The sequence below is a fragment of the Petromyzon marinus genome, chromosome 5 (genome assembly GCF_048934315.1).
Source record: "Petromyzon marinus isolate PM22_M1 ecotype Great Lakes invasive population chromosome 5, UKy_Petmar_22M1.pri1.0, whole genome shotgun sequence".
NCBI lineage: Eukaryota > Metazoa > Chordata > Hyperoartia > Petromyzontiformes > Petromyzontidae > Petromyzon > Petromyzon marinus.
This window is the reverse complement of record NC_133671.1, coordinates 8,807,879-8,834,869: the sequence shown is the minus strand read 5'-3', so window position 1 is coordinate 8,834,869 and position 26,991 is coordinate 8,807,879. Positions and strand designations below refer to the sequence as shown.

General features: G+C 48.2%; 2 protein-coding genes across 6 annotated transcripts in view; both read left to right on the top strand.

Moving 5' to 3' along the window:
• Positions 1–13,526, top strand: part of CASZ1 (castor zinc finger 1) — a 140,016-nt gene extending 126,490 nt beyond the window's left edge. For 4 of the 5 annotated variants that reach the window (XM_076061156.1, XM_032946848.2, XM_032946847.2 and 1 more), the window contains exons 21-24: positions 1,035–1,086; positions 3,422–3,634; positions 4,783–7,092; positions 7,237–13,526. In XM_076061156.1, the coding sequence (XP_075917271.1) occupies positions 1,035–1,086; positions 3,422–3,634; positions 4,783–7,092; positions 7,237–8,249 (3,588 nt within the window). In that variant the 3' untranslated portion in view covers positions 8,250–13,526. The remainder of the gene's footprint in view (positions 1–1,034; positions 1,087–3,421; positions 3,635–4,782; positions 7,093–7,236) is intronic. The other variant, XM_032946849.2, reaches the window with a different exon arrangement.
• Positions 13,527–18,792: 5,266 nt separating this feature from the next.
• ABCF1 (ATP binding cassette subfamily F member 1) overlaps positions 18,793–26,991 on the top strand; it is a 31,083-nt gene continuing 22,884 nt past the window's right edge. The window contains exons 1-3 of the mRNA XM_032946845.2: positions 18,793–18,977; positions 24,247–24,287; positions 26,174–26,257. Coding sequence (XP_032802736.2) covers positions 18,905–18,977; positions 24,247–24,287; positions 26,174–26,257 — 198 coding nt within the window. The 5' untranslated portion in view covers positions 18,793–18,904. The remainder of the gene's footprint in view (positions 18,978–24,246; positions 24,288–26,173; positions 26,258–26,991) is intronic.

The following is a 26,991-nucleotide window of genomic DNA, read 5'->3' as shown; positions in this document are numbered from 1 at the left end:
CACGCCGGTAAATCCGTGATTCATGCCGGTAAATCCGTGATCCACACCTGTATATCCATGATCGACGCCGGTAAATCCGTGATCCATGCCGATAAATCCATGATCCGCGCCAGTAAATCCATGATCCGTGCCGGTAAATCCGTGATCCATGCCAGTAAATCTGTAATCCACGCCGGTAAATGCGTGATCCATGCCGGTAAATCCGTGATACATGCAAGTAAATCCGTGAACCGCACCGGTAAATCCGTGATCCATGCCAGTAAATCTGTAATCCACGCCGGTAAATGCGTGATCCATGCCAGTAAATCTGTAATCCACGCCGGTAAATGCGTGATCCATGCCGGTAAATCTGTAATCCACGCCGGTAAATCCGTGATCCATGCCGGTAAATCTGTAATCCATGCCGGTAAATCCGTGATCCACGCCAGTAAACCCGTGCTCCGAAGATGAAGAGGTTGGGGAGGATCCCCAGCTGAATTTCTAATGTGCTTGAGACAGCCAGTTGCGTGACCACAACCCAGTAAGCATGCAAACGTTGGGCCGACATTGGTTGACGTTGGACGAGCGTTGTCTCAACGTCAAACCAACATTGGCCCCAGCGCTGCATGCTTATTTAGGAAGAGGCCTGTACCCAGTAAATATGGAACGTTTGGTCAACTTTGGGTCAACTTTGGGTCAACTTTGGTCTAACAGTTCCAACCACATACCAACGTTGGCCCATTGCATGTTTGCTGAATATGAGGCACGACTGTAATCAGGTTGCTGAGCTATGTTGTGAGGGATTTTTTTGTGCAAATCCCCTCGTACGCAAGGGTTTTCTCTAATAATCCAAGCCAGAGCCTCTTGGTTAAAGAGGTTAATGTGAGTCATTAGTGGAATATTATTACTATTATTTCACAAAACTTGACTCATTATGATTAGGTTTTATAGGGGACTAATTGAGATTTTCCTCAAGGAAACCAAATGTTACCCCCTTACCCCATCCCGCCGCGTTAATTTGCGACTCACGGAGCCGTGTGATTGGTCACTTTCAGACTCCGCCCACTCCGCCCGTCGCCATGGACGTGCACGTGGAGAGGGCCCGAGGTAATGGCGGCTTCACCCGCATCACCACGAGGGTTGCCAACCTGTCCTGGTTTTCCCAGGAACATTGTATCGTTTTGAGGAAGTAGCTGCCCCATCCTGGGACCACTCTGTAATTCTTCCCCGGGACACTTAAAGTCCTGGCGTTTGTCAGTTGCGTAACAATACTGCACCGCTCAAGGTTAATTGCATTAATGCGTAGTTCTCCCTCCTTCTGGCCATTGTGAGGTATTCTTCTTCCCGTTATTATGTCCTGGAATTTTGTACCTCAAGAGGTGGCAACCCTAGTGACAAGCGATTACCTAACAAAATGCGCGCACACAACACCACCGACGCCGCCGCTTCTGCCGCTGCATCTGCCATGCGAAACGACCCAATAAAGAACCGGAGTCTCTTCTTTGGTTCTTTCGGTAAAGTCACCACGTAGAATGAGAATAAAATAATAAAATAAAACAATAACATTCTCACGACGTTTCGGCCACAACACAAGTAGCCGTCCTCAGGTGAAGAAACAGGACTGTCCAGAAGACAGCGCTTGTCTTCTGGACTGTCTTCTGGACAGTCCTGTTTCTTCACCTGAGGATGGCTACTTGTGTTGTGGCCGAAACGTCGTGAGAATTTTATTGTTTTATTTTATTATTTTATTCTCATTCTACGCGGTGACTTTACCGAAAGAATCAAAGAAGATGAATCCTAGCAGTCACGAAAGCTTCAAATCGAAATTTAACCGGAGTCTCCTGAAGCAAAGCCTTGAGACGGCGGGGATTTTCTCACACTCCCGGCCGTTGCGGCACAGACTTTGCGGGAAGTCGGCTAGTGGCGGTTGGCCTGTGGACTAGCCCCTGCCATGAGAATTTGGAAATTTCACCACCAGCACAAGGCGGTCAATGGAGATAAGTGACTGTGAGGGTGATTTTTGCTTGATGACCTAAATTAACAAGTGCTCGCGGCTGTGTTTGGCACTGAAATTGCCCTGTGCACACCGTAGGCCACTAAACGTAATGTGCAGTGTCGGCGGAATTAAATCGCGAGGCACGACGGGCCTGTGGTCGGGTGGCTCACAGGTTAGAGAGCTGAGCTGGCACCGCTGAAATCTGGGGTTGGAATCCAGGTTTTCCGCCGCCCGTAATTAAACCGGGTTCTAGTGACGTTCGTGGTACTCGGCCCAGCGGCATTGTACTACGCAAACTTTTTTTTAATATACATCGCATTTAATTTGCTTTTGTATTTCAATTTGCTGAATTCCAGCTATGAGAATCGAACCTATCCAATTTTACTGTCATGCGATGAACATTACTCTGAAGAACAGATGGGAGAGTGCTGCCCTTTAGACTGGACGAGGGAGTCACTGGAGATTTTGCAAATAGTAGTTCTGCGATATCTCCTGCGAAACCTTCCTGCGACTTGGACCGATGCATCGCTCCGCAAGGTTGCCGAGCGGCGTGATGCTGCCAATGGCAAAATTCGGATGAAATTGGGTGAAAATATAACAAAAACTCATCGATACTTGAGCCGCGTATGTTTTGCAGAGCAACAGTGCGTAACATTGGAGATGTTTACGCGCTTGCGCGTCCTTTGCCGTTATTACGTGCACTGTACAGCGGCGTGACGAGCCATCTTTGCGACCTCGTAAATTATTCAGTTACGACATAAATTCTGCGAAACTTGGTCTCGGTTGGGGGTCAACTGCGAGCGGGACGTCGGGAGGAGCTGGTGGTGGTGCGATGCGCACGGCATTGTTTAACGCGGTCGTTTCGTTGTGAATGGGTAGGAAAGATGCTCAATCCTGGAGGTGGAATCTAAACGCCAAAGCGCCATTTTCCCAATAGATTTTCTCACTGCGAACAAAGTAAAATACAGTGAAAAAAAATTCACTATTTAACTATTTCTATTTTAGCAGGTAAGGCCCACTGAGCTATGTAGCTCTTTTTCATAAGCGACCTGGCCACAAATGATAGTTCAACGAAGTGCCTTATCACGTGGAAATTTTCAGGCTGCATGGAATTTTGGTAAAAAATAGCCCATTGTGCCACTTCCAAGCCCAACCGCCAGATTAAGTGCATGTGCAACCCGGCTTTAGTTATATATTGTTTCAATATAGTTGCTTGCCAGTCCACTAACAAACTGATGTATTAGATCATGGACATAGGTGTGTAGCATATAGCACAGTTGTGTGTGCCTAGTTAACACAGTACAAGTGCGTGTGATGCCACTTAAAACAGTAGCACCGGTGTGTTTATGGATTTTCACTTTAACCACTTTTCTTGGCTTCCTGTGTTTATTCACTCTGCGTGCGTGTGTGTCCCTTTTATCTTCTCGCGTGCACACACACACACAGGAGCCTCTCTGCCCATCTCCCCTTCGCTCTCCCCGTCTCTCCCCATGCCTCTCTCTCTTCCAACACCAATCCCTCAGCCACTGGCGCAAGCTCCCTCCACGTCCTGTCATTCACTCTCGCTTGCACCACCTATCTCATGCCTGGCCCTACCTACTCCCTGTCTGGCACCGCCTACCTCCTGTCAATCATTGCTGCAGCCTGCACCCACATCAGGTAACACCTGACAATGATAATGTTATGTTAATATTACAATTGCTCGCACAGAAAACATCTGTTGCCCTCGAATTTGATAGTGCTCTTGTCCACAAGGCGGAATTTCAGCTGATTGTTCGGTGATGCCCCTACTTCCTCAGCGGTGCAAAAGCATAAATAATCAAAACAAGTCAACAAATTTGTTAATAACACTGTGTATGGCCTTAAAAGGAAAATATATACTAGGCAACGTTTTGGGCAATGGCCCTTCTTTACGTGCTATGTTACATCTTTTATATATTTGTGTTGTTAATTAAACAGCTGGGAACCGTCCAGGTCAATGACCCGGAAAACATCTCCACACCCAGCACCCCAGATCCAGCATACCTTCTCGCTATACCAGCGACCTGGAAAATACAGTGAAAAAAAATTCACTATTTAACTATTTCTATTTTAACAGATAAGGCCCACTGAGCTATGTAGCTCTTTTTCAGAAGCGACCTGGCCACAAATGATAGCTCAACGAAGTGCCTTATCACGTGGAAATGTATCGCATGCAAATACCCTACACGCATGTTTCGAAATGTGGAGGGAAAAACCGGAGGACCCAGAGAAAAATCCACGTGGCCACGGGGAAACATGATAGAAAGGCGTCATGGTCGAAATCGAACCCATGGCTGCATACTAGGTGATGTGAGTTAATATCTCGCCCCCGTGGCACCCAAAGCCCTGCATGTCTATCATCGGTATTGAGTTTCGTGGTGGAAATTCCATTTTCCTATGGCAATGTTCTCATTTTTATTGAAAGACTGCAACCAATTTTGTGTTACTTGTTTTACTGATCTTAGAGGGATGGTAATGATGTTCGTTTGAAGGAGATAATAGTGACAGTATCCAAAACTGAGTGTCATGATTTGATGACCTGGTCACACATTTTTTTCTCTTTACTGTAGGAGTTCTGTTAGGACATCTTTCCACCTCACGGCACGACTTTTATTTACACGAGCGCAGTGCAAACATGACAAGAAGAATAACAATTGGCGAAACGTGTAAAAAAAAAACACACACACGAACTTTAGGTATTTGCTTTATGAATTAAAAAAAATGCTGTTAAACGAAATTAAGTTAATTGTAAAATAATTGCTGGCGGCTTCCGTGTGCGACTGCAGGAATAAAGCGTCGCGTGTGGATCATAGAAGACATGTCCCCCTTCGGCAAGCGACGCAAGACCACGACCACCAAGAAGACATTGCCAATGACCGTGGTGACATCGGCGACGAATACGGACAGCAACACGAACAACGGCAGCAACACCAGCAGCGGCACTGGCATCGGTGGCCACAAGTCTGAGCTGGGAGACGATGGTTACGTCCCCAGCGTGGAGTTCCTGGGCTCCGTGCCCATCAAGGCGGAGCCGGCGTCGACTCTGGGCGATGACTGGGGCAACAGTGCCGACAGCTTTGACACCAGCGCGGCCGTGACGCCGTCGTCGGCGGTGCCCGGCAGCAGCGGCGGGAGCGGCGAGTGCTCGCCCACGGCCGGAGCGTGCGTTGCTCCGCTGGCGTTCGAGGCGGTGCAGGCCGGATGCGTTCCAGCTAAAGCGATGGGCGGCGCCCCTCCGGCGGTGGTGGCGGTGGCGTCGGCCGCGTTGGGGGCGAATAGGAGCCCTGTGGCAGCTGACGGTGCGGCGGTGGACAAGACGGCGGTGGCCAACAGCGTCCTGTCGGGCTTCCTGCGCTTCGACCTGCGCGCCGACTGTGCGGACGTGGGCTGCCACTTTGCACGGCGTGCCACACACTACCACTGCGCGCGCGACGGCTGCGGCTACCGCTTCTGCGGGCGCACGCACATGCACAAGCACGCTATGCACCACGAGCGCGTCGACAGCCTGGTGCTCGACGACTTCCGCCGCTATAAGGCCGGTGCGCTCTGCCCGTATGCACGCTACATCCCTGTGTTGTCTGTACCCGGCCACGACTCTGCACAGCAGCAGCAGCAGCAGCGTTGTGGGTTGGACAGCAGTGACGCAAGCGAAGGAGGTGGAGAAAGTAGCGGCAGCAAAAATACAGCTGGTCAGCAGTTGGTGAGCATGGATAGCAAGCTCTCGGATGCCTCTGGTGATGGCAAATCTGCGGTCGCAACGTACGCAGCTGGTGGAGAAAATGACGAGGAAGCGGGCGAACGGCCGAGCGGCACGGAGGCCACCGAGTCCGCACCGGGAAGTGAAGGAGCAGTTGCACCGGAGAAAGCGGAGACGGCGGTGCCACCCAGTCCATCCTCGTGCGGCGAAGATGACTCGATGACGACAACAAACTCTCTCGCGGTGGACGGTGCCGCTGCTACCGCTGCGGAAAATGACGCGCAACCAGACTTGAAGAAGGCAGTGACCGCACCGCCGGACAGACCGCCAGTGGACGAGGACGCGTCACGCGGCAGCGGCGGAAAACCGGCGAGCGCAAGGAGAGCGGCGGCGGCGATGGCGCCGTTGGCCTCCAGGGGCGACACGGTGATAGTGGGCTGCCCGTTCGCGGGCCGCGCGACGCACTTCCACTGCCTGCGCTGCGCATTCGCCTGCGCCGACTCCACCAAGGTTCCCGCCCACCGCAAGCAGCACGCCAAGATGGCCGCCGTGCAAGCGGCAGGCTTCCGCCAGTTCGGTTCGGCCGTCGATTGCGCCCCCGCCGTCGCCGCCATCCTGAGTGCGGGCGCTGCTGCTGCTGCTGCTGCTACGGCAGCCGGCAGCAGCGGCGGAGCCGTCATCGGTGGTGAGGTGGCTGGGCCTTTGCCGACAAGCGCAGTGGTCACATTGGGGGCATCGAGCACTGCAATAGCGGGAGCGTCTGCTGCGTCGGTCCTGCCTTGTGCGGTGGCGCCTATTGCGCCGGGCGTGGTGGCAACCGCCGCTGAATGGAGTAATGCCGGGGTGGCGGCCATCGTGGATGCCACGGCAGCACCTTCGGCTACTGCGGCGACCACTGCAAACGCCGGGTTCCGGCAGTTCGGCTCGGCCGTGGACTGCGCGCCAGCCGTCGCCGCGATCCTGACAGCGGTGGCAGCAGCTGCGGCGGCCGCGACAGATCCAGCGGAAAGGATGGCAGCCACCCGGAGTGAGGAAGCGACGGCGAATGGAGGGGTGATGGCCGCCGCAGCCACCGCCACTGCCGCTACCAATCCAGGTCCCATCGATCCTGAGGAGGCGAGCGATGCTCTGGGCGGGAACATCTCGGAAAATCCACCCGCTCTGCCGAACCCGGAAGTCGATGGTGAAGATGCCCCACGTTCGGAGGTGGCGGAGGTGACGGAGGTGGCGGCGGTGAAGGACGACAGTGGGGGGACGGTTGCGCCAACGGGTGGTGATGCTGTCGCGGCCATCGCGATCGCGAGCCCCGACGCAGGGCAGCAGGCCGGGTGCGTGGCGAGCCAGATGGCCGGCGACAACGGTGGCATCGGCGGCGGAAATCCCAGCGCCATAACTAACGGTGAGGATCGTTCGTTTTATTTCCAAACTCTCTCTCCCTTTATAAAATAATATAGTTTGTCAGTGTCAACTGTAAGTGCTGATCTCAGTGCTTCAGCCGCAAATGATGACATTTTAACCTCTGCTGCTGCTGCTGTCGTTGAAGGGCCGGGCACGGTGGTTGTCGTCGAGTGTCGCTACCGCTTACGCTGTTCGCACTTCCACTGCGCCGTCGCCGGCTGTGGCCACGCCGTCGTGGGCACCGCTCAGATGGAGTCCCACCGCCGGCGCCACCAGCGCAACAACAGCGGCGGCAGCGGCGGCAGCGGCGGCAGCAGCGGCAGCAACATCGTCCTCTCGTACCCGCACAACAACCAGAGCAACCCTCACCTCCTCGTGAGCACCAACCCAACTCGAATCCAGCAACAATCTCCGATGAAACCGCAACAATCTCCGATGAAACCGCAGCAGCAGCAGTTGTTGCAACAGCTGTCATTGCAGCAGCAGCAGCAGCAGGTAACACGATTGCCATCGCAAAATCAACAGCATCAGCAGCAACGTGGGCTGGAACTGGAGTGGCAGTGGAAGCAGCCGCATTTAACGCAGCAGTTTCAACCGCTGGTGGTACGGCCCCAGCTTTTGACGGTTCAGCAGGCCGAGTTGTTACGTCAGGTGCAGCAGCAGGGCCAACAGCTGCGTGGGCGACTACAGCAGCAGCAGCTGAGTGTTGTGCAGCAGCAGGAGGATGTGGTGGCGTTGAAAAAGCAGCAGCAACAGCAGCAGTTACACCAACCACTGTTGCAGCAGCAGCTGCTAAAGCAACAGTGCGAGATGATTCAGTTGCAGCAGCAGCGACAAACGCCGCAGCAGCAGAATCAGCGCGTACAACCACAACAGCAGCAGCCCCTACCGCACGAGCAGTTGCAACTGCAGCAGCAGCAGCAGCAACCTCCGGAGCAGCAGCAGCAGCAACAGGAGGGGGAGCGTAACAAGGTGGCCGTGCGAGCGACTGCGGAAGATGACTCGTTGAGGGGCGGCAACGATGGCAACTCTTTCTCCTCGCCGTCCTCCTCCTCCTCCTCGTCGTCGCCGTCATCGGCGGCCTCGCCGCCTTCGTCGTCCTCCTCGTCGGTCGCTGTGGAGTCCGTCGTCGTCGCGCAGAGTGCGTCGTCGTCATAGCCCCCCTATCGAGTCGCCACCGCCGCCTCAGCAGCAGTCCAAATCCCCAAAAAACAACCCCCACCATCAACAAACCGATCGAAACGGCTTTATAGCCAACCAACACATGCAGGGAAAAGCTTACACACGCATGTTGTGTGTAATGGGTTATATGATACGTGTAACCATCCCCCCCCACACACACACACACACAAAAACACTCAGCGATGAAATCTGGAAAAGAATACAACTTTTTTGGGGGGGGGCTTTTACTTGGGGATCGATTACGACGTGAGAATATGCAATAGGTGTTTACTTGCAGGCGTGCCGTGGGCAAAACAATGCGCGCTCACACAGCTCACAACATTGCAACGATCGGCGCGACCTTTGCACCTTGCGGCGCGACCTTTGCACCTTGCGGCGCGACCTTTGCACCCTGCGGTGCTCCGTGGGTCGTGCACGGTGCGCACATCGCTAACAGGCTGGGGGGAGGGGGGAAGGGGGGCAATCGAGTTCGCGGAGTGAGCGTGCTTTGCCTCATTAAAAAAAAAACTTTTTGTAGGAAATGTATGCAAATTTATGCTAATTTATGCCAGCCGATGGTGCGGCGCGTGAGGAGGAGGGAGCTGCTCGTGGATGCAAACACTAAAGTGTGTTGATTTCATGGCGTGCCGGCCAATCGGAACGATCGCCGAGACTGGGCTGCACGATGTACGTATGCAAAACGATGCAGAGCTGGCCAACGGGAGGGCTCGGATTAATGTATGCAAACGTTACGATAATTTAAGCCGGCCAATGCGATTGCTCGCCCGCTGTTTTGAGCTGGATATAATGTATGCAAATGTATGCTAATTTATGTAATATGCAGACTTTATTGAATGTGGTTTCGCGTGATGCAATGGTGTTAAGACGGTTTCGAATATTTTAAGTTTTCAGTTTTTGGTTGGTTTGAGGTTATAATCAGGAAAGAGTGACTTTGTGCATTGTAACTGTTTTAGGTTTATTTAAAGAGAAAAAGACGGCACGCGACGGTTACCACACCCTGGCCCGGCCCAGGCATTAAGTGAGCCTTCACGTTGGTGTTTAACACAGGCAACGGGAGCTGAGCGTGCACCTGATCCACGTGCCCGTGGCTCGGTTATTACCTCACTGACGGGAGATTATTTCGTTTCATCGACGTCACGCATCAACCGGTGCCTCCGATCATCACAGTCGGATCGCTCATTCTGAGACAAAGCAAATTACACCTGAAGCACTCCTTAACGTTCCAACCACGGCCCAACGTTGGCCCAACGTTGGCCCAACTTTGGCCCAACGTTGGCAACGTGTTTACTGGGAAATGCCGCGCGATTTTGCCACCAATGTTATTTTGCAACCAATCATATGGTGATCTAGCCAGGTGAAATGTTTGCAGAGTGCTCAAAGCACAGTCGGGAAAACATAAAGTTGCAGCTGCATATCCTGGCCAGGCTAAAGTCATCGTCCCTAAGGGGTCGATAAGAACTATTTTACAGGAAACCAACATCGGTCATCCTTACAGATGAACAAGGTCCCCAGCGTGGAAATGTGCCACATTTTCCACCACTGGTTCAGGACAACCGGCAGAGATGAGTGCCACAACAATTCTGAGTTCATCAGGCACACTGGGATGTGACCCGACTCTGAAAACAGGCTGCATCCTTGATATTAACTGTATTTTATCCATACTTGAATTTACAACTCAACAAAGAGAAATGTCTATACATTCTCGCGTGATCTCAATGCGGTCCGTCAGCGCCGAGTATAAACCAATGGACTGCATGATGTGTGCCCGACCATGGCTATCAGTTTTTGGCTTCGGGATTTTAAGCGTCATTTTCTAACGACGCGCAGAAAGGTGTGTACGAAGAGCACTCGGCCTTTGTGCGTTACGCAAACAAAAATCAACAGTTCCTGAAGAACTTTCTAAAGAGAAAACTAGACTGGTTCCATCATTCGTACTCATCAGAACGGCATAGTCTGTAACGATGGGGTTTCTCGCCATTTACAGATTCGATTCATTGGTAGTCCATGAGCCAAGGAAGATATTTGGCTTGTCGGTACCACCTTTGATGGTATATCTTTTTCAGTTCAAATTCCTTTGTGTGGCCAATAACAGTGCTTTTTTTTTTTAAATCATACCTATTGTAAAAGAGAGTGGATATCAAGTAATTCACTATTGGCCATGTATATAAATAATTACTACAAAAATGTGCGCTCCACCTGTTCCATCTGTTTGGGACAGTTGCCCCCCCGGATGCGTGCGTTTTCTCCGAGCGCTGCGGTTTCATCCCACGTGCACACACCCTTTAATTGGCTGCAAAACATCTTCATATGTAGATGACCGCAGAGCTTGGGCAATTGTTGGCACCAGGTCACCACCTGGCTGCTGCCCTCCCACTTGTCCCTGGGTTCCCCCTGTCCTGACGCCTCCGGGGGTTGCTCTCTCTCGCTTCGAGAGCGAGCGAGCGAGCGAATACCGTGCGCCGCATGAGTTGACATTACCATTTGTTCAAGTGTATGCTGCCTGAGGTGGTACACATTTTCTGCCTGTGGCCCCATGGGCCTCCAGTGCAAGCTGCATTTCCGGTGTGCCAAGCGCACAGCTCACATCGCCACGTGTTCAGGGGTGCGCATGGATACGCGCGCGCGCACACTTTGAGCTCGCCTTGTTCCATGTGTGCGCGAGGAGGCGAGGTTAAATCAGGCCGTTCCCAAGTCTCCGTGAAGGCTCGTTTATAGGACACCACAGGGCTAAAGTGCACACTTTTATTTATTTGCGACCGATTTGTTCTGTCGGCAAAGGATCGATTCTCGTTGAAAGTGCAAATGCTTCCAAAATTTAACGAGTTAGTTGTTTTCAGTTAATATAAATAATTTCTAACTTATGCTTCCATACAGGTTTCAAATGTGTTTGTTGTGTAGTATTTATAGATTTACATGGTTTTTTGTTATAAGTTATCTTTGAAATTATATATTATTGATTACAATAGCAATCGATGAGGAGGATGATGCTGATCATATTGTTATAATTATTATTATTGTCCGAAAGCACAAAAGCAAAAATAGCCTTCACACTGCTTCCCAGGCATGAGTGCCGCTGTGCATTGTGGGATGTTCATGCAATGTAATTGAGTCGCCTTGTGAAGAGCTGTCCTCTCTTTTATGGGCCATCGTCTGGTTTCAAAACTTCCATGGCTGTCCATCAATCGATACCAATGAGCAGCTTTATACAATAATTCCCCTGCATAGACCCCCATTCTTAGAACAGTTGTGTGTTGTTGGATATGTTGACTGTAATCGGCTATGCTTTGGCACAAAACAAGTGGTAAGATGGTGTTTTAGAATACTTTCGGTGATATCCATACCACCGTGCCCGGAGTGATGATAATTATGGTGGTGGTAATGATGTGTCCGCTCCTTGATCGGATTTGAACTCCCAATCGTACAGTTTGGGAACTCGCCTGCTCTACCAACTTAAGCTATATATCTGGCACTGTTGTAACACGAATAATAATACCTGTAATAATTATCATTGTAATGTGTGGGGCGTTGTAGGAACGAGTGGTTCTGTCAGTGGTAGTTTCACTGGAAAATGCAGCACAGTTAAAACTGGAAAACTATAAGAGGACTACTGTCGGGAGAAGCTAACCTCACCATGTGCACGCAAGCTTGGGAGAAACTAACCCAGGGGATGTGTGTAACTTTTGACTGGAATAGGTTTATCCTTACGAGTGGGATTCACTGGAAATTGACAATTACGTGACTTTTATTCAGGGGGGGGGGGGGGGGGCATACAGGAAAACAGGGAAATTATGTGAATACAGGGAAATTACTGGGAAACTGATGCGGTTTGTTTTGCAAGCCCTGACGCAGCTCAGCTCATTCCACCCATGCTTTCAGACAGACCCGCTTTTGCAGAATGTCATAAAACGAATTTGTTGACTGGGTTGTGTTATACGATTGTACACAGTAAATTGATGGTTCGAGAGGTTGGCGTACACAACGTGTTCTTATTTGGAAGAAGCTGATTTAACTGGATAAATGAATGTCTCACTGAACCGTTCGAAATGGCTTGTGTCGTCGGTGACCGCGATTAATCAGTGGCTTCGGCACAAGATTCGTTTTAAGAGAGGGGAGTAATGCTGTTGTGTTGTCTCTTCGGATTCACAATGTTTCGATGGTTCAGGGAAACTGAACCAGCACCACTAGATCCTGGGTTAGGATCCCTGGCTCTCATGCAGCACTAAATCACGATCTCACATGTAGCAACATTGAGAGATAGACGTTTTACGGCACACATTTTAAATGCGCGATCTGACCGAACAAATCAATTATGAATTAAATCCACGTTTACCAGTTTTCACACTTTGTACATTAAGTTGGCATGTACTGTTTTAAAATTACAACAATCGCATCGTCATTATTTTGGTTAATAACTCCTGGTGTAGGAAAGGCAAAGACTATGGCTTTTCATCAAAAAATATAATACACCTACCGTGAGTACATTTTTTTAAAATTAAAATCCCTTGGGCCAAGCTGCTTACCAATTTATTGGCATTTCCACACCTTGCATCGAACACTCCAAACAGGTCCAGCTGGTTGACAAAACAAGTAGATGATCGATGAATCCTGACGGCAGACAGCATTTCATCCCTTATGAACACGAGGGCCGAAGGATTAAGTAAAGAAAGGTCTGGCCTTGGGTTTGTTTGCGACCCAAAAAGGGCCTTGAAGATTGTGTTCAATCGTGACACTTTAACCACAGAGCATTCAGAAGCAAAGCAAACCATGACAAATTGACCGACGGATATTGAATTGAGACATACACTACTTATCTATTAACTTAATTTGTTGTTATTATTAACGATTTTGAAAGCACATGTGTTTGAGATTTAAGTTATACGCTTGTTGTTGATGTTAATTTAAGTTAATTGAATGTAATTTAAGTTCATTGGCGTGGAGTGTGCTGTGAGTTTTAATGTACTATCGAACTGTCATATACATTTTGGTGGAATGGGACAATTATTGACCTGTTCTCTTCCCACCTCTCTGTCTCTCTATCTCCCTTTGGCCCCCCTGGTCCACCTTTCTCTACGTCTCACCTTGTCTGTCTCTCTCTCTCTCATTCACTGGCCATCATTTGCTCCTCTCTTCTGTCTCTCTCCCTCCCTCTGTCTTCCTTTTTCTGTCTCTCCCTCTCATGTACTGGCTTTCTTGTAGTTGTTAGGAATTTCACTAAAAATGGCTTTTCAAATAAACCTTTTTTAAACACTTTAACTTGTATATGCGTGTGCGCGTATATTTAATGTTATTCTTGTCTCCATATATATAAAGTGTGTCGGTGGAGAGAAGTGGAGCATTAAATTTCGATTTAAAGCTTTCGTGACTGCAATGATTCATCTTCTTTGGTTCTTTCGGTAAATTCACGTAGAATGAGAATAAAATAATACATTGATAAAATAAAATAACACAATAATATTCTCACGACGTTTCGGCCACAACAAGCGGCCTTCATCAGGTGAAGGGACGAGACTGTCTGGTAGGACAGCGCTGGAGTGTTACGTACGGTCCACTCCAGCGCTGTCCTACCAGACAGTCTCGTCCCTTCATCTGATGAAGGCCGCTTGTGTTGTGGCCGAAACGTCGTGAGAATATTATTGTGTTATTTTATCAATTTATTATTTTATTCTCATTCTACGTGACTTTACCGAAAGAACCAAAGAAGAAGAAGTGGAGCAGTGAGATTTTTTGTGCGCGTGCTCCTATCATCGTGGGCGACCTGGGTTCAATCTCCCCTTGCCATGCGAGTTGTAGGCAACTGGCACATGTGAACCTGGTATGGGACTGCCCTGGGTTAGTCTAGTCTTGACGGATTACTATATGTACGTTTAACTTCTTTCGCACTGTACATAATGTGGTGTGTGTACAGGTGTGCGTAGGGAGTGGTAGCGTAGCAGTTAGCATACTGCCCTATGAACATGGCGACCCGAGTTTGATTTCCGCTCACGGCCAACACCAGTGATTATCTGAACCCGTCCTGGGCCTCCCCTAGGTCGACTCAGCCTCAAAATTATTACCTAGCACGGTGTGTAAACATTGTCACTGGGATGACAAAGGCGGCCGGGCGTGGTGCTGGCCACCCACCCCCTCGTGTGCTGTGCCGGCCTTCATAGGTGCTCGCTAACAGTACTTGCCCCAACAGTCTGTTAAGGCTATATGGGGGATCTTTAGCTTTTATCGTTGTGCCGATCAGTCATACATGTGCTGCGGCTGCCTGAATGGATGGTATTTAAGAGTATTATAGAATGTAGTGCTAGGCCATAATATAATATATACATCCCCCCCAATATTCAAATATCCTCAAAATGTTCCCCCCAATATATTGCTATAAAAAATTAAAAAGTAAGAATAATTGCTATGCTATGTAAATAAAAACAATTTGGTAAACCTTGGCCACAATATCTGGACTTGTCTTTATATAAATCAATGCATAGATTGCTGTTTATATGATTGTGATTATGGTTGTACTTTATTAATCCCTAATCTCTGCCATTACATACAATGAAACAAGAAAAGGTAGAAAATAAAAAAAAACAGAGCAATGTAATACAATTCATTATTTGACATTATTGTAAAAAATAAATAAAAAGTCCATCCTATGTGTTAGTGAATTTTTTAATATTTTTGGCAGGAAATGGCAGGAAATTAGTTTTCAAATTTAGATTTTTTTTCTGGGTTGGGACCCCCAGAACCCCCGGAAGATTTGGTCCCCCCAATGTTGACTCCATGGCTACGTGACATTAATAGGGGGTCGTCTTGTAGAATTCTCAGGTGAGTGCTTGAGACTACAGAGAAAGGGATATGCTCTCGAGATCATAGTTTGAACACCAAATGCGGTGTGGGGAGAGAACGTCCATGTCAACAACCCGTTTTATTCAAATACAGGATTTGATAACAGAGCTGAGAAGACATCTGTAGAGCAGCTTGTTAGCGAAGGTTCCCAGGGAAGGGAGAGTAGTTTGTGGTTCTCTAGATTATGGTTAGGGGTCGTCCATAAATGACGTCACGCGATTTTTGACCCCCCCCTCCCTCGTCACACGGCGTCACAAAAATTCAGACAATCCCCCCTCAAATATTACGTCACAAATGTCTGACCCCCCCAGGTGCGTGACGTCATTTATGGACGGCCCCTTATCACGGCGTCTGGTGGCTTCGCAGCCAACCTTGAGCTGCAACGAATAGATTAACGAACGTAGTAACGGAGAGAGTGCCTTGAAAGTGGGGAGGACGGTTGAGACAGCAAACAAGAGACAACAATTCCTGTAACCACAAAATACATTATGAGACCTCCTTTTCCAGGAACAAGATATAGTAATAGGTTTTACCCTTTTAGCTGGCACAAAAACTGACGCCTATATACAAGGGATCATGTTTGCAATAACCACAACACAAGCAGTCAAAAGTACTCTGAAAGTGCGCTGTTTTTGAGTTGTACGCCTTATGGTGTCATCTGGTCCAACACCAGTGGAGACTAGGCTCTAAGAAAAGCCGTCTCGGGTGTGGACCAATCAAATTCAAGGACAGTGCATATCATTATCAGAGCTGTCTCTTTTTGTTTGCATTTTTGACTGCTTGTGTTGTGGTCATTGTAAACATGATCCCTTGTATAACGGTGTCAGTTTTGGCGCCAGCTAAAAGGGTTAAAACCCATTACCACAAAATACAAGTTTGAGTAACAGAAGATTAATACAGGTAGAGGAAGATGTTAAACTGGAGACTGAACACAACTCCTGCGATACTCAGAGAATGAGAAGAAAAACCAAGATAATCCATAACACAGGGTTGTTTTTTTGTTAAATCGTGTAAAATATATAAATGTGTCGTTAAACCCACCACCACCCGCGATCTAACCCAAAAAAACATTTCTTATCAATCAATGTTTATTGTCCCGGATTTGGACCGTCTTGAACGTGTCCCCAACTGGAAGTAAATCTTGGCCTTCATGGTATGAAACGTGTGAGTAGAACTTTTGCACCATGATGGTTAATGTGTACAATATCAAAGAAACGGGAGCCCTTGTTAAAGCATCAATTGGGGGGGGGGGGGGGAACTGTTCACTAAATATATATACAGCTTGCATAAAGTACAGTAGAAAAGTTTAAGAGCATAAACAAATTAACGGACTTATCCCTGTGCATTTATGTTATTGCATGAGCACTCAACGCTTTCGTCAATAACACTGTGACCTAAGAAGTAAAAATATGTAATAAAACATAATCGGCGACGTTTCGGGCAATGTCCCTGCTAAGGAAGAGTTTTTTTGTTGTCAACTGTGTCGTTATTATGCACCACTGCCAACGAACGCAGCAGCATCGCCGAATTTAATATTGCCTACAGTACCATCAGCAGCCACGAGATGTCAGGTATTTACCATCGACTCCTCGGGTATGGATGTTGAACTTCGTTTGCACCGCACCGAGCCAATCATGATCATCGGATGTACGTAATACTTTATTTGAAGCTTTAGTGATTGCAGGAATCCATATTCTCTTTGTTTTTTTCGGTAAAGTCACGTAGGTAGAAAATAAATCACGACGTTTCGGGCGCAGCACAAGCGTCCGTCACCTGATGACCTGATGACGGACGCTTGTGTTGCGCCCGAAACGTCGTGACTTATTTTATTTTATACCTACCACGTGACTTTACCGAAAGAACCAAAGAGTATGCACGTGATACTGTAAGTGTGAAGTCTGACACGTATTAATCAGTCTCATCGGGTACGTAATAGTGTGGAACGGACGTCTTCAGAGTAGAGATAGGTTGACTGATTTGTATAATTAGCAACAAAATCGCTCAACACATTCATCAACAACAGTGGCATTAAAAGTAAAAAATATATTTAATAGGCGACGTTTCGCGCAATGGCCCTTCTTAGCATACGACTGACTTGTAGTTGGAGATCACCTTGTAGGGATCTAAAACCGTAGGGTATTGCAACAAGTTTACATACGTAACATCTGTAAACTGATATTCGCTTAGACAGCCGTTGTAAACGAAAAGGAATTGGCTCTGTCAAGTTACGTACGCTGTGATCAATAATTGATCGCCGTGTGAGTAAAATATGTGCCGTACAATCTCATCCACCCGACGCACCCAATTCATAAAACTGCCTCGTTAACAAACGCTGCCAAATGTATTACCGCTTCAGCAGTTGCCAGAATCGTTGCGCAATTATCGTTTCACAATTCTTTGCCAACCGCCTGACGATGCTGGTTGTAACTGCCAACGAAACGTCCCCTACCGGCTTGTTAAATGTGTGTGGATTGCTCTCCCGACACACCCGATAGGTGGTCTGCTTCTCCTTCTTATTCTTCTTCTTTAGTACGACTGCTGGTGTAGATGCAGAGCAACAACCACAACTTCACATTCAGGTGGTCCGGGCAGATAACCGCATCAGGAGTAGTGGAGGGTTTCGCTGTGATGTCTCCTTCGTATTATTTGTGGATCGGGGCACTGCGTCGTTATATGTCGTACGATCCGTTCTGGATGACCACAGTCGCACATTGGAGCGTTTTTTTTAAATTTGCGTTTGTGCATCAGGCGTCCGCATCTGCCACGGTTTGTGCAGTGGATGCGGGTTAGGGTGGACCATGAGCTTAGTGGAAGATCAAGCCCAGGGATCTTCTGCGTTTGGCTGTTTTAGAAGGTGTTTGTGTGTGAGTTATTTTGAACTCCAGCTCTTCAAGCTTCATCGGGGCTGAACTGCTTGCATTAGGTGGTCTGTTGAATGAGTAATACAGTGTCGGGTGGAGGAGGGTTTACGACACACAATTGTAGTCACGCGGTGATCTCACCCAAACTATGAATGATGAATCGCATTGCTACTCGTCGCTCTCATTGACTGAGCGAATGATGGGGGCGGTTACGTTTACTCGGCCAGCGCTGCTCTGTGTTCTCTCACTCGTAAGCGCTTTGTAGATTTTTTTTATTTATTTTAAACTTTAGTTAAAAAAATGATGCGTCCAGGACAAAGAGCGTTTCACGGGGTCGCGCTAAGCGAGGTTTGCCTGTGCAGGAGCGGGTGGGGGGGAGGGGAGACGGGGGTTGGGGGAGTGGGGAGGGGGTTTGGGCGGCTGGAGGAGGTTTGGGGGGAGCGGGGGGGTTTGGGGGCAGCGGGGGGGTTGGGGGGGCAGGGGGGGTTGGGGGGGCAGGGGGGGTTGGGAGGAGCGGGGGGGGAGGAGCGGGGGAGAGAGCGTGGGGGGTTGGGGGGAGCGGGGTGGAGTTTGGGAGGAGCGGGGGCGTGGTTTTGGGGGGAGCGAGGTGGGGTGGGGGAGCGGGGGCGTGGTTTGGGGGGAGCGAGGCGGGGTGGGGAAGCGGTGGGGGGGGAAGCGGTGGGGGGGGAAGCGGTGGAGGAAGCGGTGGAGGGGGGGGGAAAGCGGTGGAGGGGGGGGGGAAGCGGTGGAGGGGGGGGGGAAGCGGTGGAGGGGGGGGGAAGCGGTGGAGGGGGGGGGGAAGCGGTGGAGGGGGGGGGCTCCTTGTCACGTGCCCCGGTGGCGTCACTCCGCGCACGCGCACTGTGGCCAGGCCGGGCGGCGTGGTTGCTCCCTTTACTGGCCCTGGTTTCCCTCCTCGCGTCTCCCTCCCAGCCTCCCGAGATGCCGAAGAAGAAGCCGGGCAAAGCGAAGGGCGAGGAGGACTGGGTGGAAGAGGAGGCCCCGGCGACAGAGGGTACGGAGGCCGTGGCGGGAGAGGGATTTTCAAAGTGCACCTCGCCTGGCACCAGCATCGTGGTCGCGTCTCCGCCACTTTGAGTGGCGGATGGCGGCTGTTGGTTGTGAGTGTCTGAGTGTGTCTGAGTGTGTGTCTGAGTGTGAGTGTGTGTGTCTGAGTGTGTGTGTAAGTGTGTGCTTGTCATGGTGTGGATGTGCGTGGCCTTAAAGTGTACCTCGGCCGGCACCAGCCATTGGTGCCTAGACCACGGCGTGTGGGTTTGTCAGGTCTTGTGTGTGTGTGTGTCGGGAGGCGTCAAACAGTGGTGGTGGTGGTGCGAAGGTTGTGCGGCTTCGCTTCGTGTGGTTATCGAGTGATGTTAGGTTGTCCAATGGCGCGGGGGGGTTGGCGTCATTTGGCAAGGTGTGGAGTGGTCCGTGGGCTCAGTCTGGGTGGTCGAACGTCCCGTTAACGCCGCTGTGTTAGTCAATCCGTGTGGGCCGGTATGGTTTTCTGTGTCACATCGGTGTGGCGTGGGGTTTGCGTTGGTGTTGTTACCCTCCCCCCTTAGTTTTGTTTCACCAGGATAAGAACCCCCTCCAGAGGGCCCAGGGTGATTCGTATTTTCGAGAGCGAGTCAGGGCCACAGAATCGTGAGTTTAACAGTATGGGGTGGAGGGCGGTGATTGCTATGCGTGGAATCCCAATTTTGAGTAATTTGAGGGTAAATGTTGGGACCCTGTCAATTAGTGTGGGGTTGTTAATTAGTGTGGTGTCAATTAGTGTGGTGTCAATTAGTGTGGTGTTGTCAATTAGTGTGGTGTTGTCAATTAGTGTGGTGTTGTCAATTAGTGTGGTGTTGTCAGTTAGTGTGGTGTTGTCAATTAGTGTGGGGTTGTCAATTAGTGTGGTGTTGTCAGTGTGGGGTTGTCAATTAGTGTGGTGTTGTCAGTTAGTGTGGGGTTGTCAGTTAGTGTGGTGTTGTCATTTAGTGTGGTGTTGTCAATTAGTGTGGGGTTGTCAGTTAGTGTGGGGTTGTCAGTTAGTGTGGGGTTGTCAGTTAGTGTGGGGTTGTCAGTTAGTGTGGTGTTGTCAGTTAGTGTGGGGTTGTCAGTTAGTGTGGGGTTGTCAGTGTGGTGTTGTCAGTTAGTGTGGTGTTGTCAATTAGTGTGGGGTTGTCAATTAGTGTGGGGTTGTCAATTAGTGTGGTGTTGTCAATTAGTGTGGTGTTGTCAGTTAGTGTGGTGTTGTCAATTAGTGTGGTGTTGTCAATTAGTGTGGTGTTGTCAGTTAGTGTGGTGTTGTCAGTTAGTGTGGGGTTGTCAGTTAGTGTGGGGTTGTCAGTTAGTGTGGTGTTGTCAGTTAGTGTGGTGTTGTCAGTTAGTGTGGTGTTGTCAGTTAGTGTGGGGTTGTCAGTTAGTGTGGGGTTGTCAATTAGTGTGGGGTTGTCAGTTAGTGTGGGGTTGTTAATTAGTGTGGGGTTGTCAAATAGTGTGGTGTTGTCAGTTAGTGTGGTGTTGTCAGTTAGTGTGGGGTTGTCAGTTAATGTGGTGTTGTCAATTAGTGTGGTGTTGTCAGTTAGTGTGGGGTTGTCAGTGTGGTGTTGTCAGTTAGTGTGGGGTTATCAATTAGTGTGGGATTGTCAATTAGTGTGGGGTTGTCAGTTAGTGTGGTGTTGTCAATTAGTGTGGTGTTGTCAATTAGTGTGGTGTTGTCAATTAGTGTGGTGTTGTCAGTTAGTGTGGTGTTGTCAGTTAGTGTAGGGTTGTCAGTTAGTGTGGGGTTGTTAATTAGTGTGGGGTTGTCAATTAGTGTGGGGTTGTCAATTAGTGTGGTGTTGTCAGTTAGTGTGGTGTTGTCAATTAGTGTGGTGTTGTCAGTTAGTGTGGGGTTGTCAGTGTGGGGTTGTCAGTTAGTGTGGTGTTGTCAGTTAGTGTGGTGTTGTTAATTAGTGTGGGGTTGTCAGTTAGTGTGGTGTTGTCAGTTAGTGTGGGGTTGTTAATTAGTGTGGGGTTGTCAGTTAGTGTGGTGTTGTCAATTAGTGTGGTGTTGTCAGTTAGTGTGGTGTTGTCAGTTAGTGTGGTGTTGTCAGTTAGTGTGGTGTTGTCAGTTAGTGTGGGGTTGTCAGTGTGGGGTTGTCAGTTAGTGTGGTGTTGTCAGTTAGTGTGGTGTTGTCAATTAGTGTGGGGTTGTCAGTTAGTGTGGTGTTGTCAATTAGTGTGGTGTTGTCAGTGTGGGGTTGTCAATTAGTGTGGGGTTGTCAATTAGTGTGGGGTTGTCAATTAGTGTGGTGTTGTCAGTTAGTGTGGGGTTGTCAATTAGTGTGGTGTTGTCAATTAGTGTGGGGTTGTCAGTTAGTGTGGTGTTGTCAGTTAGTGTGGGGTTGTCAATTAGTGTGGTGTTGTCAATTAGTGTGGTGTTGTCAATTAGTGTGGTGTTGTCAATTAGTGTGGTGTTGTCAGTTAGTGTGGTGTTGTCAATTAGTGTGGTGTTGTCAGTTAGTGTGGGGTTGTCAATCAGTGTGGTGTTGTCAATTAGTGTGGGGTTGTCAGTTAGTGTGGTGTTGTCAGTTAGTGTGGTGTTGTCAGTTAGTGTGGTGTTGTCAATTAGTGTGGTGTTGTCAGTTAGTGTGGTGTTGTCAATTAGTGTGGGGTTGTCAGTTAGTGTGGTGTTGTCAGTTAGTGTGGTGTTGTCAGTTAGTGTGGTGTTGTCAATTAGTGTGGTGTTGTCAATTAGTGTGGTGTTGTCAGTTAGTGTGGTGTTGTCAGTTAGTGTGGTGTTGTCAGTTAGTGTGGTGTTGTCAATTAGTGTGGGGTTGTCAGTTAGTGTGGTGTTGTCAGTTAGTGTGGTGTTGCCAGTTAGTGTGGGGTTGTCAGTTAGTGTGGTGTTGTCAATTAGTGTGGGGTTGTCAGTTAGTGTGGTGTTGTCAGTTAGTGTGGTGTTGCCAGTTAGTGTGGGGTTGTCAGTTAGTGTGGGGTTGTCAGTTAGTGTGGTGTTGTCAGTTAGTGTGGGCTTGTCAGTTAGTGTGGGGTTGTCAGTTAGTGTGGTGTTGTCAGTTAGTGTGGGGTTGTCAGTTAGTGTGGTGTTGTTAATTAGTGTGGTGTTGTCAGTTAGTGTGGTGTTGTCAATTAGTGTGGGGTTGTCAGTTAGTGTGGTGTTGTCAATTAGTGTGGTGTTGTCAATTAGTGTGGGGTTGTCAATTAGTGTGGTGTTGTCAGTTAGTGTGGTGTTGTCAGTTAGTGTGGTGTTGTCAGTTTGTGTGGGGTTGTCAATTAGTGTGGGGTTGTCAGTTAGTGTGGTGTTGTCAATTAGTGTGGTGTTGTTAATTAGTGTGGTGTTGTCAATTAGTGTGGTGTTGTCAGTTAGTGTGGGGTTGTCAGTTAGTGTGGTGTTGTCAATTAGTGTGGGGTTGTCAGTTAGTGTGGGGTTGTCAATTAGTGTGGGGTTCAGACAGTGTGGGGTTGTCAATTAGTGTGGGGTTCAGACAGTGTGGGGTTGTGTCAATGTGCTGTTGAGTGGTGTGCCAATTACCGTAGTGCGGTGTCCGTTAGTGTGGCATTGAGTAATGCTGACTCGTGTGGCGTGTGCCATCGTTGTGGGATAGTTTTGGGAGTCCATTAGTTCTGGGAGTGGTCCGCAAGTGTTGTGGTGTGTGCTGTGTTTTGTGGGGAAACTGGTGGCGTTATTTCGCGCATGTGCTATTTGTATGTAAATGTGCTGATTGCTAGTTCGGGCGTAGTAGTGTGGCAGGGATGTGCTATTTGTGTATGTGTGCTGGCTTGTTACATTCTACTTGTCAATCCATACGGTTTGCCCCGTATTCTTGTACAGAAACATTAAGTTTGCAGGTCCATACGACGTCCATCTGTTTCAGAAATAGGGGCAATTTGTTTGATTTGTTTGTGTTTCTCCCTTGTGATGGGATTTTATAGGATGAACGTTGAGATTTATAACGGCACGGGGTGACCAATAAGGTCTGAATTGGTCTGTAATAAGGTAGACTGATAAGGGGTTGACAGGTGTGTGTAACGTGTGTGGTGATGGGGCATGTATTGATTGGTTGCTTGATGTGAGAAGAGTGTTTGGTGCCATCATGCCTTGCGTGTGGAGAGGTGTCCCAAAATGGCTTTGTCATTTATTGTCGTGGTGTTTCAAAATCAGAATCTTTATTTATAGTGGAGGAATCCGATGAGCTATTAAGCTCTTTTTCATATATGTCCAGTAGGGGCGGGTCATAAAATTGCAACAACAAACAATCCAAAAACAGGACAGGAGTGCAAAGTGTAGGAAAGGTAAGCACATCACGTTAAATATAAACTATTTTTGTTTTTACCAGGTAAAGCCCACTGAGCTATTAGCTTATTTTTCAGAAGTGACCTGGTCACAAATCACGTGGAAATGTATAGCAGCCAAATTTTATAAATGTGGAGGGAAAACCTGGAGGACCCGGAGAAATATCCACGCCACCCTATGGGGGAGAACGTGCAGGCGTCAGGCTCAGGATTGAACCGTTCTGCATACCAGGCGAGGAAAATAACATCACGCCATTGTGGCGTTTTGTTAAGTATGCATATTGGTTATCGTGCACTCTTATGAGTCCAGTCCATCACAAGTGTGCATTGAGCGCACATAGCTCTTTGGCATAACACTATTTTCAGTCTAGTCAATTCTATTTTTGTGTTGGTGCAGTGGTTATCTTGCTGCTGCGCTACAAACCCTGCTTCCCAAGTCGCCCCTAATGAGTAGAGGGGTGTAAACATCAGCTGACGATTAACAAACCCAGTTAGACTGGATTGTGGCCACACCACTCTCGTGTGCCATGATGCCACTAATAGTTTCTCACTATTAGCACTTGCAAATTACTTCTTGCTGTGACTATCCCACCTGATGACAGATGCTTGTGTTGCTTCCGAAACGTCGTGATTTGATTAACTTTATTTTTTACCCGTGACTTTACTGAAAGAACCAAAGAGTATGGATCATTGCAGTCACGAAAACTTCAAATCTAGAATTAACTGGAGGATCTTTGTATTTGTGTGGTGTTACATGGTTGCTTAGGTGATCTGTCACTTGTGAAGGGCGTGTGGGCTGTCTCAATTCCTATACCTGAAGTTAATGTAATCTCTTGTTTGTTGCAACTGTTTTTGTCTTTTCACGTGCATCAACAACAACAACACATGCATCACATCTACACGCACACACACTCTCACGTATCCATATTCACGCATACATTCGTAACACACTATCTGTGTGTTCACAAACCACGTGCGCACGCTCACTCATGCAGCTCCCAAGAAAGAGAAGAAGGACAAGAAGGGAAAAAAGTCGGTGAGTTCTTGACACCACTCATGCCCTGTATTGGTCATATTTAAATCTTCTGATTCATAAGCAATATGGTATAATATTAATGCCACTCTGTTAAATTTAACTGTTCAGGCCTAACCCTACCACCACTTGCCATCTATCAGCTGCCACTGTGCAACGTCCCTTCACTTACCCCACCATACTCAAAACACATTCCACCTCGCCCCCCCCACCAATGCTGTCGATAACATTTGTGACGACATCATATCTATAATCTCAGAAGTTGCCCGTTTGTGAAATGTCATGCCCTGCGCATGAAGGCCCAACTCCTCGCTGCATCTTGTATAAGCGTCCCAGCACACAGATCTCCCTCAATTTAGGCAAGGGATCAAGGTGGGTTGAGGCAGTTTGATTTGCATAAGCTTAGCTGGTATTATTAAAGCCATAAATGAAAATGAGTTGTTGCATATTTTAAAATAAAGTCTGAAATTAACATGGCACAGAGGTCAGTGTTAAACCAGCCCTACTGATATCCTGGGTTTGGTCTAGCCAAGTTGACTGGTCTAAGCCCAGTGACCACTGACTGCACAATAATATACGTACACTGTACTTAATTTGGTAAAAAAATGTTATTGTAAAATTAACAAGTAATTGACAACTGAAGTATGTGTGTGACTTGCATTTATGGGAATGGAGCATTGAATGAAATGCCACATTTTAAGTATTATTACAGAACTTGAATATTGCGATTGGCAGTGATTCAAATGACCTTAATATGTATATGTTAATACATTCTGCACCTCTCCACTGTTTATACGACCAAAATACTCATGTTGTCAGAGTCGAGGCGCACAGTGAATTGCAATTATATGTGCAGGAATTTCTGGATGTATAATTGGAATTCAACTCGGGTTTCTTTATTTTAGAACAGTTCTGCTTTGAAATGTTTGACCAGGACCATTAATGATTGGTTGTGTGGGCATAAACTGAGTACGGACCAGGCTCGGCATTGCTTAGCTTCCGAGATCTGATATGACCGGGCACTTTCATGGCGATTTGGCCGTAGGCAAAGAAGCGTCTGATCCAAAGGTTTGTTTATGGATGGCAAAGACACAGGTCGTTATGTTGGTAAGCCGCACCAAAAGAGATAGTCTGTGAACCCAGACCAGATATTTCACTTGTCAGCATCACCTGAGGTGGCATTACTTTTGTGCTTTCAGTTTCTTAATGTGTCCAATAACAGTGAATTATGCTATAACCATTTTAAATGAGTGGGTTATCTAATAATTCACTCTCATCGGTCATAAAAATACTTCGGTATGAGTTTTGCTACTTTAAGCGGTGTCAGTTTCTGCCCTTGCCCATATACTAAGAGTCCCCTCCCACCATATTCACTTCAATGCGAGTCTCAATCATTAAATGCCAACCTGGAGACGGTCGTCTTCTTTTAGGATTATTTTGGAGACTTAGATTACGATTTTCCTATGTGTCTGTCATCCAGTGCATATTTACAAATTGCATCCACAATAGAGGTTTTTGGGTTAGATCGTGTAAATATAAATGTGTTGTTAAACCCACCACGACCCGACACAGCCAGTTAGTAAGGTTTGTCATGTAAACAGAACATGCCAATTCGTTACTAGTACAGCACACACATTGTGTGTGCTGTACTAGTAACACATTGTGTGTGCTGTGACAAACCTTACTAATTGGCTGTGTTAGGTGGTGGCGGGTTTAACGACACATTTACGTGCTGTAACCCAGAAGCCTCTTATGGATAATATTAGTCGTGAAAGCCTACGTGTTGAACTTACACATTTATTTTGTAGTGGGCTTGTGCAATTCAGGTTAAATTAACCCAATCGTTTTTGGTCACTGGTTTCTCTTCATGTTCTTTGCTGATGTTGCAGTTTTTCGATGAGATTTCTTCCGATAACAAGCAAGCCATAGAAGCCAAGGAGGAAAAAGAAAAACAACAGCAGCAGCTGCAACAGGCACGTGTTTGTGTGTGTGTGTGAGAATCTGTGGACGTGTGTCTCTGTGTGTGCGCGTGTATGTACTGTGTATTAGTTGGGAGCGGTAGTGTAGTGTTTAGCGCACTGCGCTTCGAACCCGGCGATCTGAGTTCGATTCCCGCCCACGGCCAACACCAGTGATGATTATCTGAATTGGTGCTGTGCTTCCTCTAGGTTGACTTAGCCTCAAATGAGTCCCTGTATCGATGTGTAAACATCGCAACTGGGGAGACAAAGGCGGCCGGGCGTGGTGCTGGCCACCCACCCCCTCGTGTGCTGTGCCGGCATTCATAGGTGCTCGCTAACAGCACTTGCCCCTACAGTTTGTCAAGGCTATACGGGGATATTTGGCTTCATGCATGTGTGAATTAGTATATGTGTATCGATAGGTGTGTGCTAAAGTGTATATGAATCGATTGGCGGTAGCCCGGGTCACCGCAAAATATTGGTGGGCCGGGCATAGTTTAAGGTTTTTTTTTCTGGGAGCATTGCTGGTACTACCCTGTCCTGCCGGAGGGCGACGCTGGGAGCGATGATGACGACGATGTCGATCCCGCCAGCACGACCGTGACCGCCGGCCGTACCAAGAGAGCGCCTGGTGCGCCATTGCCTCCAAGTGGTCTCGCTCCCAAAGACAAGGAGGGTGGCCACCCCCGTAAGAAGCAGAACGTGCCGGGGAATGACCAGACCAGCATCCTGATGTACTTTCAAAA